Genomic DNA, 17,885 nt, shown 5'->3' with positions numbered 1-17,885 from the left:
CAGAAACTTTTCATCAACAGATTGCTTTGGTCTGGCTTTACTCTTCACTGATTGGTTACAGACACTATGAACTCAGTGGCTATGGAAATCAGAAGGAGGGGCTCATTATCATATTAAAATAAACGTGTGAATAGTGGCATTTTAGGCTTTCCATAGTTCCACTTGATAACCCGTGTTGTAGGACTGCTTAGCGAGGGGGTGTATGTTTTGGATTAGGCCAACCGGCTAACTCAAACATATCCAGGTTAGGTTGAACCGGCTTCGTAGTACAGGCCTCTGAGAGCTGCGGAGTTTCATTCAGACTATTTTTTTTAAACGGTCTAATTTGATCATTGCACAACAATGAACTCAATGTGTGATTGTTATAGCAGTATTAAACAGTAATAATACAGTAAACTATTAACAATAATATAATATTATAGTAAATATTCTTGTTTGCCCGTGGTGAGATGACGAGGCTCCATTAAAAATAAACCTCTTTTTAGTGAATTACTGAGTTTAGGCAAGTTAATAAAGTTGTAATAAAGTTGACTACAGCAAATTAATATTTGTTAGTGCTTTCATGTCAATTTGGCGAACATAAACATAAATGATCGTGAAGATGATGATTACATTATGATTACAAATCGGTAGTGAGAGCCATGCTGCATTTCCTCCCGTCGGATGTGATACAAAAACAAACCGATTATTTTTGTAGTTGTAAACTCACGTGGATTAAACCACATTTATTTTGTTAAATAGAAACGAAATAGGATTTTTTTTAAATGATTAAATGTATCTTATTCAATGCAGAATATGATTATATCCGTGACCAGCTTTTATGGAGAAAATAAGTTATATAATTATTAACCAGAGGCATGTTTTCTCACTATTTTAGTGTGTGAGGAATCAGCTGTTTATTATGAGTTCCCCTGAGAGCTGCCGTTTTCATTCAGACTATTTAAAAAAACAACAGTCTGATTTTAACATTGCACAACAATGAACTCAATGTGTGATTGTTATAGCAGTAATATTAAACACTAATAATACAGTAAACTATTAACATTGTACATATTCTTGTTTGCCCGTGGGGAGATGACGAGGCTCCATTAAAAATAAATCTCTTTTTAGTGAATTACTGAGTTTAGGCACGTTAATAAAGTTTTAAGTTGACTACGACAAAATCATGATTGTTAGTGCGTTGTCAATTCGGCGAACATATGATACATTAAATGATCGTGAGGATGATGATTACAAATCGTTTGTTTGAGCCGGGCTGGATTTCCTGATGAAAAAACAAACCGATTGTTTTTGTATTGTAGTACGCCAATGTGGATGAAACAACATTATTTTGTTAAATAAAAACATGGTGATGTTTTGTAAATGATTAAATGTCTCTTATTTAGCACAGAATATGATCCTATCCGTGACGATCTTAACAAATATCCGCTATATCAGATACCTGTAGATCTATCAGCTGTTTATTTCACAATCACATGTCAGTGTGGCAGCGTTTTAATCACTGCTCCCCCTGGTGGATCCATGATCCATTGCAGCTGGTTTCATTATAATTTAATTTATTTATCAATGGGGCGTATCAAGTCATGCGGGGGTTTTCCTTTTAGCGAGCCCACCCCGTGCCGATCACGGGCCCACATGGGGGCGTCCGAAATGAGGTGCTACATCTGTACCTCTGAGTAAGTTGCTTCAGAAGCGAGGCAAGAATCCTTCCTAGCCTCGGAAAACGAAGAATTGTGGAACAGGCTAACCGGTGTGCAGGTGTGCGTCATATATGAGGCCCCGCCTTAAATGGAGCGCGGTTTCCGCCAAAGATTTGGAAATTGGTCCGTGCAACATATTTGACCGTGATTTAATTGTAATACATGTTTCAAGATGATGCTGAAGTAACAACATACTGATATCGGTTAGTAAAAACCATGAATTAATGCTTTGACAAGTCTGCAGACAGACGGCAGGCGAAAAACCTTTTAAAATGCGTGTTTTCTAAATGGAGATCAGCTAAGCTAACGCAGTATCCGACCGTTCACACTCACAACAACTGCCTACAGACATAAATAAACCAGCGACTGTATTCACCATGACACAAACAGTCTGTGGTTTGTAATACTACAGCTACTAAACTGTAATGGAAACGCAGCATAAAGTGAGCCTGGCCTAACTATACCATACTAAGCCGAGCGAGGCCTGCAATGGAAATGCGCCATAAGTGCTGGGAACTAAGTACGGCAAAGTACTTGGTGTGAAAGCGGATATTGTCACCCGGTAAATTAATCTATATGCGCATTATGCGGACGACACACTACTGTATTGCTGCATTTCTCTCTGTTTGTCAAGCTGACATTGTTTTTCCTACAAACTGTAAACGCATGGCGTATTTCACAAATGACTGTTAACACTGCTCAATAAAATAACTAAGTTAAAGAATAAGTCTTTACAATCATTTTTTACCGTTGGGGGTTATGTAGCTAGATTATCAGTGACTTGACCTTGGCTAATCTTTAATATAAAGTGTGTTTATGTACATATAATGTCTTTGATGGGTTATAACTGTTTTAAAATCCAGATTAAAACATGACATATCATCAAGAGAAAGACAAGTATATAAACCAGATTTGAAGATTTTATTTTGAAGGTGTTAGTGTGTTGAGGCTGCGCTGACACTTCCGGCCAGCTGAGTGTAATGCTAATGTGCTGCTAACAGTACAATGCTAACAGCCCCGACGCTGTGGATGCCTTTTCTGCGCCGCAGCCAGTGAGTAAGTTAACATCACACACTGCTTTAACTAACGTTACCACCTCTACTGCCAATGTGGTGCCTTATGTAGCTTCCCCTCTCCTCGCTGTAAACACGACCAAGTGTCGTTTTCGACAGTAACGGGAACTGAACATTAGGGTACTGTACGTGTGTTGGATTCAGTGACATATTTAGACACCGTTAATCTGGTACAGCTAACAGAGCCTAGGCCGAGGTAGATGAAAACCTGTGTGTGCGTGCGTGTGGCAATGTTTGCGTGTCTGTACGGAGGACCTTATGTGTCTGTTTGTGATTAGTTAGCATCGTAGCTAATCATTGTTTCACTACATTTCCTAGCTAACATCACCTATTGTTACATCATTTCAACCCTATGGGGTTTAAATCGATGTTGTTAGGGAAACTGGCGTAATCGGGTTGTATTGAGCAATTGTTGATATGTTTTTAAACTGCTGAAAGCTGATGTAGCGTTAGCCTGTTAGCAGCGACCTGTTATGTCCCCGATAAGAGCACATGCATCGAGTATGAAGGCTACATAACAAAGTGGTATGCCCCGTATGTCCACACAGGATCATAATGAAACACGAGTTCTCAGCTGTTACAAACCCTATGGGATACTTTACAGCATAAGACCGATCCATGAGAGACAAAGCACTTCTCATGTGATGGGGACTGTATTGATCTCTTCTACAAGCCTTCTCCACTTCTTCTATTGTGGACACCTTGGTCTTTATTTTGATTATTTGTTACAGAAGTAGTTGCCACTAGTTTGTCACACTGTTGTTCTCAAAATGCTGGATTTTTGTATTGCCCTTTTGTTATCAAAATAAGTTAGATTACTATAATAAAGCTATAAAAGTGCCAATTCCCAAACCAAATGACAGGTGTAACAGCAGTGTGTATCTACAGTTTGACCATGGAGCGTCCTCTGTGAATGGCATGTCCTCTGTCAGGGCTGACATGGGCGCGGTGTGTGAGAGGTTAGTTGTTGTGAATCTTAATGGGACAGTTTGTAGGACGGATCTGTCTCTGGGCTTCACAGACATGCTGATACCAATATTGCTTTTCAACAGCTACAATAATCATAACAGTATTACTATTTGCTTGACTTAATTATAAACTGACTTGTCTGATATCGATGCCCTGCATTTGTCCATTTAAAGTTCTATATATGTATATAATTTTTTTTGCTGTTATTTATTCCCTAAAAACAAAATCATCTTCATATGTTCAATGATATTGAACTGTTTGCTATTTAAAGACCTAAAGTCACGTGACACTCAAGTGGCGACTCTCTAAACCAGGGGTGGGGAACCTTTTTCCTCTCAAGGGCCATTTCAATTTTTTCAACATCCTCCGAGGGCCGTACAAATGATTGACCTCTGCTTAAAAATCACAGCACATTCATTTGGCCTTTCTTTCATGCTGTGCAAAGAAAAAGCAACCTCTTAATCCAGATATCTTGCCATGCATTCACGTGCACGGTTGTGGCATGACCACCAAACAGAAAGATATGGACACAAGATGTGTGCAAATGTATTTAGTTTCCTATCCATGGACATGATTTAAGTGGGCGGGACCTAACCTCCTCTAGGGGGGTCCGGGGGCATGCTCCCCCGGGAAGATTTTATTTTATTTTTTTAATATTGAAGTTGAAAGCATCAATCTGGTGCACTTTGAGAGCAAAATGAAGAGATCTATGGAAACATCTCTCAATACCCATATGAAACAGAACTGTAAGCAGATTTACTTTTTCTTTATGGATATTTTACAAATCACTCCTTTCAAACTGTATTCTTGTTTATTAATAACAACTTTTTTTTACTGTCATATAGTATTTTATACCTGTTTACTTTATTCTCTTGTTTTTTGATAACTATAATGATCATATAAAGATGGGCCTTTACCTCACTGGTTGGAGAAAAAGCTTCTTATATTCGTTAGCATAGCTAGCTAACCAGATGCTAATAACAACAAAGTTATTGACTGTATGATCAGAATGACAGATGAACAGATCGCCACTGGGCTTTCAACTAAAGACACAGCCACGCAGGAACTGCAGCATGTGTAGCCTACGGATTTATGTGTACTGCAATTTTTTTGAAGTCCCGGAGTGGCGTTCTGGTGCTCTCCGTCAGCACTGCACCCCTGTCAGACGAGACATATACCACGTGATGACACGTTAGGCTCGTGTTGTGTTCAAGGACCATGACCGTTGCCAGGAAAAACAGGCACTCGCTCGTTTAATTATTTTGCGGTCTAGATTTCTTTAATTTTTTTCTTTTTTTGCGTGTGTTTATAAATTACCTCGAGGGCCAAACCAAATGCTCTCGCGGGCCGTATACGGGCCGGAGGTTCCCCACCCCTGCTCTAAACATTCTGTGGTCTGCAGGTTTTTTACGAGTTTGCTTGGAAACTCGACTGAGGTTGTTCTAAAAAAGGACCAGGTACTATCCTGTAGTGAATAAAAAAAGAGCGAAGCGAATGAGTCCATTAGAGCTATTACCATGCAGTGGAAACGCGATTCTCGTCCCAGTACATCTTCAAGAGAAGGCGATATGAAAACATTTCAATTTCCCATTTGTTTAATCAGTCTCACAACTTTTAGTCTTTATTTGCAATTAGTCAAAAGACCAACACCTTTACACACGCAGTAATAGGCTATGTGTTATCATAGTGAAATGTGAAGGAACATTTAACAAATGCATTTGAATTGCTTAGAAGCATTTACCTCAAATGTAATTGTATAGGTACAAATGTATCCCAAGTCTTTATTAAGCCTTCATTTCGAGCCTTTGTTGTAAGAGCATGGAACATCTGCCTCCCCAGCAGCATATGATCCCTTTTGTCATTTACATCATGTGCAGCTATAGGAGTTAAGGGCCACGGACACTGCATTTATCCATACTAATCCAGCTGTTCCGATGTGTGTGTGACCTAAAGTGCTGTGTCGGTGTCAAAATATAGCCAAACAAAGCTTTGAAGTGCTCTGTAAGTGTTCTGGCACTACGTGTGCTGCTACATCACCAGGATCAGGCATGAAAATCACTCACCTTTCGGCGAAATTCGCCGTTTTGAATCCAAAATAGGTCGTCTGTGTGATTCATGTAGATCTGCAATAAAAATATTTTTGGGGTATGGGGGGGTCTGGGACCCGGACTAATCTGCGGCCGCGAGCTGTTATGTGCCATCATGACACGCATGGTGTTCTTTTTTTATATATTATAATGCAGCGCAAGCTGTGTGCTCGAGTCTTCCTGCCTGTCGGCTCTGCTGCTCCGCGATGATGGTCTAGCTTCAGCAGCCACATTACCTACGGGTGCGTTCGTTAATATTAACTGTGCGGTCCGGAGTCACTGTGGCACAGACTGGACCACTGGTGAACAGCTGTTAGAACGGGCCGTTCAGGTGTTCAGAGCAGAGCTCCCTGTCGGAGTGCAGAGCGTGATGTGCACTGAAAAGTTTTTCTGTCGCAATATTATCGTTGAGCTAGCTAGCTAGCATACATTGTCACTATCTGCTAACGTTAGCTTTAGCCTTCGTTTTCTAATAGTTTTTTTTTCATAGGCTATAAACGGAGGTGGTATAAGTATAGATCTTGTATTTGAGTAAAAGTAGAAGCACTCAGATCTTGTAATTGATTAAAAGTAGAAGTACTCAGATCTTGTAATTGATTAAAAGTAGAAGTACTCAGATCTTGTACTTGATTAAAAGCAGAAATACTCAGATCTTGTACTTGAGTAAAAGTAGAAGTACTCAGGTCTTGTACTTGAGTAAAAGTAGAAGTACCAGAGTGTAGGAAGGAATACTCTGTTAGTAAAAGTACTGCATTCAAAATGTTCCTCAAGTAAAAGTAGAAAAGTATTCTCATAAAAATATAGTGAAAGTAGCGACAGTAAAAGTAGTCGTTGTGCAGATTGGTCCATTTCAGAATAATATATATGATATGTTTTATAATGATTGATCATGAAAGTGTTCTCAAAGCTGGTAAAGGTGCAGCTAGTTTGAATGACTTTGTATACTGCAGGGTAGCTTGTGGATTTACTCCAGGTGGAACTAAAGTCTGATTCAACACTTGGTTATATTTCACATCATTCATCCACATCTGTAAAGTAACTAAAGGTATTAAATACATGTAGTGGAGGAAAAGTACACCATTTACCTCTGAACTGTAGAGGAGAAGAAGAAAAAAGTAGCAAAACATTGAAATACTTAAATAAAGTACAATTATCTCAAAATTGTACCCAAGTATAGTACTTGAGTTTATGAATTTAGTTACTTTACACCAGATGCCATAAAGATAGAAAGCCTTGCACAGAGGCATGACAATAGATTTTCAAAATGCTCAACAGTGCTGCCAAAATTATAAACTGACTGCTATACAATTAAAATAAATGCTTTTATATATTTCTATTAGATGTGACTCTTTAGCATTTCTGTTATTATTAACACTGCTGCTTTAGTTGTTTTGACTGCTAAAATCCTCTGTTATTCCTCATTTTAAAGCCGATATTCCATGGGGTCGGGGGGCTCGGGTCCTTGTCACCTTTTCCATACCTGATGAGTTTGCATCCCTGATAATACTTGGTAAGGAGGCCATAATATTTTTGACTCATGGCTGAAGTTAAGTTTCTCCAGCTCTCCCCAGGTTGGCAAAAAAATGCATCTCAAAATGCATCAGATTGATGCTTTAAAATATGGAATATTCAAAATGTTCTTCTGGGGGAGCATGCCCCCGAACCCCCAGAGGGATAATATACTTCTCACCTTTTTCACCCCTGACCCGTTTTCATGCCTGCAGGATGAATGTTGATGTAGACATTGCCTTCTTTGCCGTTGTATTGAATCCACCAATGCAGAGCCCTCCCGTCCTAGGCCAGGGAGGATGCTTGCTTTCCATAGAGTGGTGCAGGAATGAGTCCTAAAACCCGGAAATGAGTTATAGTGTTTTTAACAGGTTTTTGGTTAGATTTCTGAATTATGGTTTGCGGTTAACACAAGCTTAAGTGATAGCATGTTGTTCTGCGACATCAAATATGTCAGTAAATATCACAAGTGACTAAATGAGAATACTAAACGTCATCACGCTCAACACGAGTCCGCCTTTAGCTTAGTCATGAGCGGCTAAGTGACTGGTGTAGTTTGTTTATAGCGTCACGTTAGCTTTTTACTTCTGGAGATTGCATTTATACTTCAAAAATCATGAGTGGTGTAAATATGTGTAGATTATCCTGCTGAATAAAACATGCCAGTGTCATAAGTGCCTGTTTGTCATAATCCTTATTTTCTGCTATGTTTTAAAATCCAATGGCAAAAAAAACCCACAAATAGTAACGTAATGGGCCAAGTTAACATTTATTAAAATACATCAATATGAATGTGAGCCTTCCTTTAAAAAAAATCACTTTGCTAGAACAGTGATAACTAGAGAATGCAATTCCTGAAGAAATTCTTATACACTAAGCTCATTGTGTAAGGTAAGCAACACCAGACCACATTAAAATAAGGTAAACATGCAAATGAAATTCAGTATCGACTAAAAATAAATCTGGACTTCAAAAGTCATGTGTTAAGTTAATGTGATCCCTTACTCAAGCAGAGAGGCAAGTGCAATCTGAGGTTTAGTGTTAAGCCGCAAGTCCTATATGAGTGTGATATTTAAAACATTAGTGCATGTGTTCACTGCTCATGGACCACTGTAGCAGGTCAAAAGCTTCAGCTGGTAAGCAACTGTCTTCCCCTCATACAGTGTACACACACACACACACACACACACACACACACACACACACACACACACACACACACACACACACACACACCACACACACACACACACACACACACACACACACACACTCCCCCTGGGGACAGAGAGTCCTGGATTGTGTGCTAAATATAGCAAGGTTCTTGCAGATTGATGTGATGTTAGAAAGAAATCTGTTCCTGCATGGTATCTCTTACACACTCGCATACTGTGTCAGAACCATTAAAAGCCTCTGATAACAATCTCAGTAGTTAGTTTGTAGCTAAAAGCTACAGATAGCTGCAAAACAAATGTTGTAATATGCTATATTTTTACTACATGCAATTTCTGAGTTTGAAATATTGTAGTTTGTGGAAGAGAAAAAAAAGCAACAAAAAAACAAACTAGTAAGGCATTAATAATAACCATTAATAATGCCGCTGTCACGTCTGTTCCCTGATCTCTGCGTCACCGACCGATTTGATATTAAAGTGACAGAAAAAAAAACGTTATAGTAAAGCCGCGGCCGTAAAATCAGGAAGCAACGTTACTATGCTATAACCGATTATCTTCCGTCACTGCATCGATACCGAATCGTCCGCATCGCAATGCATCGTAGAAACGATTATTTTCAACACCCCTAATGTTCACACTGTGGTTTAGAACTGCTTTTGAATGTTATTAGGCATTTTGTTATGGAAAATGTTGTGCATAATCAGTACTGTTTTAAGCTGTACTATCTCAACACATTTTAATAGATTGAGTTTTTTAAAATATGGGAGTTGTGTGTTCATATTTACCAACACCACAGACTATTCGTAATACTTTTTTTTGGGATGTTATTATTTTTTCTAGATTTGTTGAGTACGTGTTTCCCCATATTTCGGAGCAGTATTAACCGGGTGTCCGCGGGGTCTTAAAAAGTATTAAAAGTTTATAAATCAATTTAGCGAAAATTAAGGCTATTAAAAAGTATTAAACGGCATTTTCCAAGTTATTAAGAAGGTTCACAGCAACGACAACATGAAACACCCTTTAATTTACTGAAACAACATGTCGGGAAACCCCCTCAAGGTGGCTCCATGCATAGCGTGTCATACAATGCTGCTTCTTATTTTAAGTTGCCTTGCTCCGCTCTGGGGGGGGGGGGGGGGGTTTATCTGCTGGTGGACTACCTGAGAGATATACAGCAGGAGAACACGCCGTCCACCGCGGAGAATAAACAGAAGGGCGACCATGACAACCATGCTCCGGGGTCTTCTTCGCTGCTTTTGGTGTATTTTGTGGCGGCAGCAGCGCCACTTACAGGCCTGGCATATGTACTACAGCGTTTCCAGCATTTCCAGCGGTCTAGTGTGAACGGACACGTTAATGAATCGAATGTGTGTGAACAGAAGACTTTTTTGCGTTTGTGTTTTACTGTATGAGGCCCCTCGTGGGGCCGGAGTCTAAGCCAAACTATATCCGGTCACAGAGATCTGCTATTTTAAAGTAAGGTCAACACATATCGACCCTAAATATAGTCTATATTAAGAACAAGAAAAGTCTTAACATATATATTGTTTTTTGTAAACATATGACAAATGTGTGAGGGTGATGACGTCAGAGCCCCGGACAGCCCCAGCCCAATTTAACCCCTGGGTATTTGTGAGGGAGCTCCTATATGGCATTACCCCGCTGAAGCTCACCAAAGTTTAATATATTTCATAGTTCAAAGTTTTGTCAATTGTTTTGTTTATTGGTCAAATAGTGGTTTCTGAGGAGTTTTACTGGAATGAAAGAGCACACATACTGCATTTTACCTGACCTTCACAGAGAGGTAGAAGTTCATGTGGAGAGGAGGCTTCAGTATTCTGTCTGCACTCTGTTTAGTTGTGCTATCTTACAATCAATATAGTAAATGTGAGGTAAAGTGGGTTGCCAATGTAACCGGTTAGAACTCAAAGTTGCGATGAGGTCTTAAAATGTATGGAAAGGGTCTTAAAAAAGGTCTTAAAAGGTATTCAATTTGACTTCAGGATTCCTGCATATACCCTGATTAAAGGTAAGGGAGAAATAGACTGTTATAAAGAGTATATTTTCTTCAAGAATGTTCTTAGTATGATACAAAATACCTATTGTTTTTGACAGTTTAGTCTGTACATAATTTATATAGTGCTTCCAATTGAGTTTTTCATCAACAAGCAGTCCTAAAAATGTATGCACCAACTTTTTCTATCTCTGTATTGCAAATCCATATAATGGAGTAATTTCTACTCTCAGACTTTGTATTGAATAACATGTAATTTGTTTTGGCCACATTAAGGGATCATGTATTAACTGCAAACCAGTTACATAGTATTTTTAATTCTGCATTCACAATTTTAACAAGATCGCCAAGATTATGATGGGAGCAGAGAATTCAAAGTTCAGGTTCAGCCTCAATATATTTGGGGAGAATTAAAATGAGCCGTCTTTATTTGTAGACAGCCAAGCCTCCTCCTGTGAGTGTTCGGTGCTTACAAATCCAATGTAGGATATAAACACGACTAAACTGCAATGATAGCAAAGCTGTGGCTTGGGTTTTTGGGGTAATAAAGTCCAAATCATCGTTGGGCTGACAGCTGAGAAAATGCTGCATCTCTTGCATTTATTGACATAGAGGAGCCTTATTGTTTACCTTTTTAATATCATTTTTTGTAATTTCCAATTCCTTGGTTTTTGTGAAATTAGCCTGTTTTCCTATTAAAGTGCAACAGATTGATGCATCTCCACAGATCATCTTAAAGGCTTCGGAATCCCCCCCATTGTAGTTAAAAAACTGTCAAAACTAGGGCCCCCAAACAGCATCTTGCATAGGGCCCCCAAAAAGCTAGAAACGGCCCTGTTTGAACCGCCCGCTAGCAGTAAACTACATTGCGATGTTTTTGAGCTGCAGCCCAAAAATAAACTACACTGAGTTGTCCTTGAGTTCCAGGCAGTTAACTACACTGTGATTCCATTTTGTTCTGATCAAATTTTGTTCTGATCCATGCAAGTAGGCAACGGTAGTGAGAAAAATATAATCATTTGAAAGCTTACTCTTAATCATTGTCAATTTATAATGAATATCAACACAACCCTACTAAAAAGTGTTGACTACAGACTGAGACAAAGGAGATGCACTGGAGCCAAAGTAGTGCAGTCTTGCATGAGTCATGACAGAACTTTGTGACTATTTTGAATTTCTGTATCACACTCATTAAGTCTCATTTGTTCTTTGTGTGTGCACACACACACACACACACACACACACACACACACACACACACACACACACACACACACACACACACACACACACACACACACACACACACACACACACCACACACACACACACACACACACAGAGTTTCAGCCTGGCAAGAAGGCAAGGCTATTGGTGCCAGCATCTTGTTTTCATGAAAGCCAGACTCTGGGTAAATGAGGCTATGAGAGGGCTCTGTCTATGGGCTGTTGATGGGGCCTGGCACTGCCATGAGGCACTGGGCAACTGCCAGCTACAATGACCCCTAGTGTAGCAGGAAGGAAGGGAGAGGCTGGAATTGCAATTAGATAAAGGCAGAGCTACATCAAACTTCTCCCGACACACTGATATAGTTCTTGAATAGGGGAGACCAGGGTTAGTTGGCACACGTAAGATCCCAAAACCAGGTCTGGGTTAATACAGTTAAAAGAATTCACGTTTTGTTCCACGACATTAAGTTCATCAGTAAACACCCTTTTTGTTAAAGTCTAATGCTTTTCTGTGTCTTTAGAAATTGGCAATTGCTAGCTAGCAAGCGATATAATTAGTATAATTAACATCATCACACCAAACATTAGCCACCTTTAGCTTGGAAATGTTGTAGTGAAGTCATGCAACTATGATTTTATTTGTTTATAACTTAACATTAGCTATTTGCTTTTACACGCTGTAACTATTACAAATGTGTGTTAATATCCTGCTAAATAAATATGCAGGTAATATAAACGTGTTTCTGTTACAGATCTTATTTTCTGAAATATTCCAAAATCCAGTTGAAAAATCCTGTTGCCTTTTGTTGGGGGAGCCCTTGCAATGCTAACTTCCTGGTCAACCCAGTAGCGTAGGCAGAAATGTACTTTAGGGCGGGCCTGTATAAAATAGGGTGGGCCGGCTTTTTCCAGGGGGAAAAATTACTTTAAGGTAGGCCTGGCCTATAATAATAATAATAATAATAATATATAATAATGCCCATTGCCAAGCATCGTTGTAGCATTTCCCTCCCGAATAATGGTCGAAGACCTGACTGATGATATGAATTCATTGAAATCTCCAATATCAACGTAAGAGCTATAAAGACACAAACATAACAAATACATTTAGGCTCCATCCGTATTAGAATCACTTTAGCATACTACCAAAAGTGAACTGTAAACAGACAGCAAAGCTACAAAACAGCATACAAACGAATTAGGACACAACCTACATATTTATATTATAGTTAATACCAACTTTGTGCCTCGTCGGGGGGTGCTAAACTTAAACATAAACTTTATCCTTTACTCTCTCCGTGTTTATATGTAGATTAAAGCTCCTTTTCTCCGTCACATTGTTTCTATAGCAACAACAACTTACTGTCAACTGCGTAAACTCGCCTTCAAAATAAAAGCATCTAAATAACACAAGAAGTTAACCTAAATTATATTTAAGACATATTTACAACTGCAACGAAAGTAACAAAACAATGTAATATCCTTTTCAGTTTCACAGAACACAAATTGGGTTATTTACAATCGTTGGGTAACTATGTTATTGCACTAGGTAACAGCAACAATAGAGTGGCGAAGTCACGCCCATCTACTTCCGGTCCATGGGACCTTATTTTCGGAAAAATTATGCATTGAAGTCAATGGAGAGAGAAAACTTATCTTTCGATCCCGTTTGAATTGTGCCATGAATTATACATATGATTTTTGTCAATCTTAAAAAATAATTTCCATGTCAAAAAAGTCACAGTTTGTCATAAAACTGTTGAAATATAAGACTATGAAAAATACGCAACTAGAAAGACTAAAAATCCCAGAGTCGCGTAAGTGATGTCATAACTGTTTTCCTACACTAAGAGATAGCTAAGATCAGCGCCATATAGATATAATCTATCTATATGGCATATAGATATAATCTATCTATATGGCGCTGGCTAAGATAAGATAACTTTAACAAGATGCCTGTGTGCTTAGTACCAGGTTGCTATCATACCAGCAATGGGTCTTGCTCGTTCTTTCGCTTCCCGTCTGATGAAAGGACCAGGAGTGGCTGGATCAAGTTGGCTACCTAGCTAGTAGCTAGCACGTTAGTTAGCATTACAGCCGTGTAATTTTTATTAGCCTTAACATGAAGTAACATTAAGTAACCCAACATGTTAAACAGTAAGAGTAGTAGTCATATTTCATGAACCCTTTGAAGAGTACTGTCACACCGGTGTGATCATTCTATAATACACAATTTAAGCCCGGGGGAGAAATGCTAACGCTACATTAGCATCTGCGATCTATTCTACTTCACGCTAGTGTTGCACGGTGTACCGATACTTGAAAGGTACCGCGATACTCTGCCGTTAAAAACGGTACGATTCCTCCGTTTCATTAGTATCGGTACTTTTAGAATGACGGGGAAAAGTATCCCGTGAAAAAGCGCCGTTTTAATAAGAGCCGTGTGTGTTCAGCGCTCTGCTTCCACTCCCTGCACTGCCGCCGTGCCTGCAGTCCCGCTCCTCTCAAGCACGTTTTAAGTCCCGCCCCTCTCTCGTGCACGCGGCCACGCGCTAGCTGCCAGAGCATGTGAGAAAACGAGAAGCATGGCTGAAAGTGGGAGTGCAACTGCCGCTGCGCCTCGGCTTGTTGACAAAAAAGACGCCAGAAGTCTGTGAACGGGCCGTTCAGGTGTTCAGAGCAGAGCTCCCTGTCGGAGCGGCAGAGCGTGATGTGCACTAAAAAGTTTTTCTGTCGCAATATTATCGTTGAGCAAACTTAACTAGCAAACTAACATCACTATCTGCTAACGTTAGCTTTAGCCTTCGTTTTCTATTAGTTTTTTTCATAGGCTATAAACGGAGGTGGTATAAGTATATATCTTATACTTGAGTAAAAGTAGAAGTACCCAGGTCTTGTACTTGAGTTAAAGTAGAAGTACCAGAATGTAGGAACAATCCTGCAATCAAAACTGATCCTCAAATAAAAGTACAAAAGTATTATCATCAAAATATAGTTAAAGTAGCAACAGTAAAAGTATACTCTTTGGCGTTTCTGTTCTTAGTAACACTGCTGCTTTAGTTGTTCTGACTGCTAAAATCATCTGTTATTCCTGATTTTAAAGCCGATATTCCGTGGGGTCGGGGGGCTCGGATCCTTGTGACCTTGTTCATACCTGATGAGTTTGCATCCCTGATTATATTTAAGACTGTTTCCCTTTTTTTAAGAAAAGTATCGAAAAAGAATCGGAATCGCAATTCTTGACTTGGTATCGGTATCGAAACCAAAATGTTGGTATCGTGACAACACTACTTCACGCCATCTGCACAAATGGTTGACATTAAACATTAAAAAGACCAGGCAGTTCAGAGAGAATCAAAGGAAGGCAGGCAGGCAGGCAGCTTTGCATGACATTCTTCTGGACGTGTTTCATTGTGGTGATAGTGAGGGTAGTCAATCCTTTTGTTGACAAGACAGTAGTGATGGCCATCTTGGTGACGTGTGTTGTTCTGCTAGACCGGAGATGTAGTTCATTCAGCGTATCTGGGCTGGGAAAATGTCTGCACATTTTACAGAAAAGCGAGTCCCTGCAGGCAGCTCTCTGCCTCTCTCACGTTACTATGGCGCGCGTCGGTGTCGGTACCATATGTGTTCGGGGTACCATATGTGTTCGGGGTACCATATGTGTTCGGGGTCCGTCTCTTACCAATGACGTCAATGACGTAATGCCCCAGATCAGCCTCTTAAATTTACCCAGGGCCTAGTGCTTGACTTTGGCCATGAACATTCAGGAAACTCCCCTGAGTATTTTATTACATATCTCAAATTTGGAGAGGAGTTGGGGGACAAACGACACATCAAATCACATCTCCACATCAAGCCGAAGCTAATTCGAATATTCTTGACTGCCTAGCCTGCGGGGAAATCGCAAAATCAAAATGTGTGACGTCATTGACGTCGTGACGTCATTGGTAAGAGACGGACCCCGAACACATATGGTACCCTGTGTCACTACCCGATCCGTCCCCCTGCACAATCGGTACTGCGCATGTGCGAGATGGTCCGCCATATTGGACAACTCCGAACGGCAACCCAAGATGGACACTTGACACAGTGGCTTTTAGCAAAGCTCAAAAACTCGAGAGAGATGAGCTATTGTTATTACAGCGTGACTTCACTATTATTTAACAACTCTTTTTATTGGGTTCTTTTATTTGGTACATTGTCAGGTTAAGTGAGAAATGGATTTAACTTCTGTTAGACAGCTATCATACTGAATACATATTTACTGTGAATGTATGCAAAAATGTATGGCATATGGCTGTCTAACAGAAGTTAAATTCATTTCTCACTTATTCTGACAATGTACTTAACCCCAAATAAAAGAACCCAATAAAAAGAGTTGTTAAATAATAGTGAAGTCACGTTGTAATAACAATAACTCATCTCTCTCGAGTTTTCTTTTTGAGATTTGCTAAAAGCCACTGTGTCAAGTGTCCATCTTGGGTTGCCGTCCGGAGTTGTCCAATATGGCGGACCATCTCGTACATGCGCAGTACCGATCGGGCAGGGGAACGGATCGAGTAGTGACACCCCGAACATATATGGTACCGACACCGGAACCAACAACCAGTTTTTACGGTAAATGAGTTTGTTTCAGAGGATAAAACACATACAACATTAATTCAACTCGATATTTGTTCACTTGAATTTCACTTTGAATGCTTGGATATTCTCAATGGGTGAATACATTTTTTTATAATAATAGTTAAAAAAACTATCAGGGTGGGCCAATGAGTAAACTGGGTAGGTTGTGTTTCCTGTCTCCTCATTATTTGTGGGCCCCCAAACTTCTTATTTCAAAGACTATCATGATGTTGATCTCAGTTGGGCAAACTAAAAAGGACGTTTTTTGAACCTTCTCTTTCCAAATCTAATGAGGGTCTCTATTGTTCCTTTTCATCACGTTTTGACATACAATACATATCATTTTTATTTTGAAGCAGTATCGTGTAGTTTTTGCTGGTCCTACAATTAAAGTCCCTTGATTGAGCTACTGCTAAATGAAAATCATCAGAGTGCTTGGTCCCAGTCGAGAAACAATTATGTATTTCAATGTATAATTGAATAAAAGAACAATATAGACTTTGGGTTGCTAGCCCCTTCTAACACACTGCCTGTCTTCTCTCTCTGTAGGTGCTGATGACTGTGATGTAGCTATGTGTGTTTCCTGGCGGATTTTGACTCTAATCTCTACCTGGTGACAGGACCGTGATTGTTCATTTCTGTCACCACCTGCACATCCTTTAATACGGTTAGCCATGCCAGATTTATCTGAATAACAAGTAGCATTGGGGGGTTTGGGGGGAACTTGAGTGATTATACCTTCCCAACAAAAGACTGCCATGTTTCTGTTAGAATGAGAAACTGAGCGAGGAAAAAGTGAAAAGCAAGTGAGACTGAAGGGGCCAAAGTGCTTGTGTTGGTGACGGAAAAGAAGAGCCATCCTAGCAGTAGGTTGGCATCAATTAAAGCAGCAAGGCCCTGAGGATGACTAGCCTGTTCAAGCGCAGCAGCAGCAATGGGGGCAGCGGGAGTGGCGGAGGTGGGAGCGGCAGCGGCCAGGGGCAGCTCAACAACAGCCGGTCCAACCGGCAGGTCCGTCGCCTGGAGTTCAACCAGGCCATGGAGGACTTCAAGATCATGTTCCCCTCTATGGACTATGAGGTGATCGAGTGCGTGCTGCGCTCCAACAACGGAGCAGTGGACGCCACCATCGACCAGCTGCTCCAGATGAGCATTGATGGACAGGGCTCAGATGACAGCTCAGACTCTGATGACAGCATCCCCCCAGAGGTCAGTTGAAAAGGTCAAAGGGTACCGACAAGCCTAGCCTGTTAATATTGATTATAAACCAAACCCTCCACTTTTATTTATAGGGATGTCGAGAAACAATACTTTGTTCCTTAATTCAGAAAATGTGATAGTGCTTGCTTTACTATAGTATGGAAGATACCACAGATACTGTCAGGGCTTGAGACTAATGGCATCCAGTTGACAATAGAAAAATGGGTCTGGGACACGATAAACTCACTTCCAACGCACCCTATTTTTTCTCTGATAATGCTACATTGTGAACTACAAATCAGC

At 40.1% G+C, this 17,885-nt stretch overlaps 1 protein-coding gene across 2 annotated transcripts in view; it reads left to right on the top strand.

Annotated features, from left to right (window-relative positions):
- The first annotated feature begins 2,670 nt into the window (after nucleotides 1-2,670).
- Nucleotides 2,671-17,885, top strand: part of cuedc1b (CUE domain containing 1b) — a 36,553-nt gene continuing 21,338 nt past the window's right edge. The window contains exons 1-2 of one of the 2 annotated variants that reach the window (XM_034096809.2): nucleotides 2,671-2,756; nucleotides 16,932-17,591. In XM_034096809.2, the coding sequence (XP_033952700.1) occupies nucleotides 17,286-17,591 (306 nt within the window). In that variant the 5' untranslated portion in view covers nucleotides 2,671-2,756; nucleotides 16,932-17,285. The remainder of the gene's footprint in view (nucleotides 2,757-16,931; nucleotides 17,592-17,885) is intronic. The other variant, XM_034096810.2, reaches the window with a different exon arrangement.

The sequence above is a fragment of the Pseudochaenichthys georgianus genome, chromosome 13 (assembly GCF_902827115.2).
Source record: "Pseudochaenichthys georgianus chromosome 13, fPseGeo1.2, whole genome shotgun sequence".
In the NCBI taxonomy this organism is placed as follows: domain Eukaryota; kingdom Metazoa; phylum Chordata; class Actinopteri; order Perciformes; family Channichthyidae; genus Pseudochaenichthys; species Pseudochaenichthys georgianus.
Note: the sequence above shows the minus strand (reverse complement) of the source record. Positions and strands in the feature narration are given on the sequence as shown.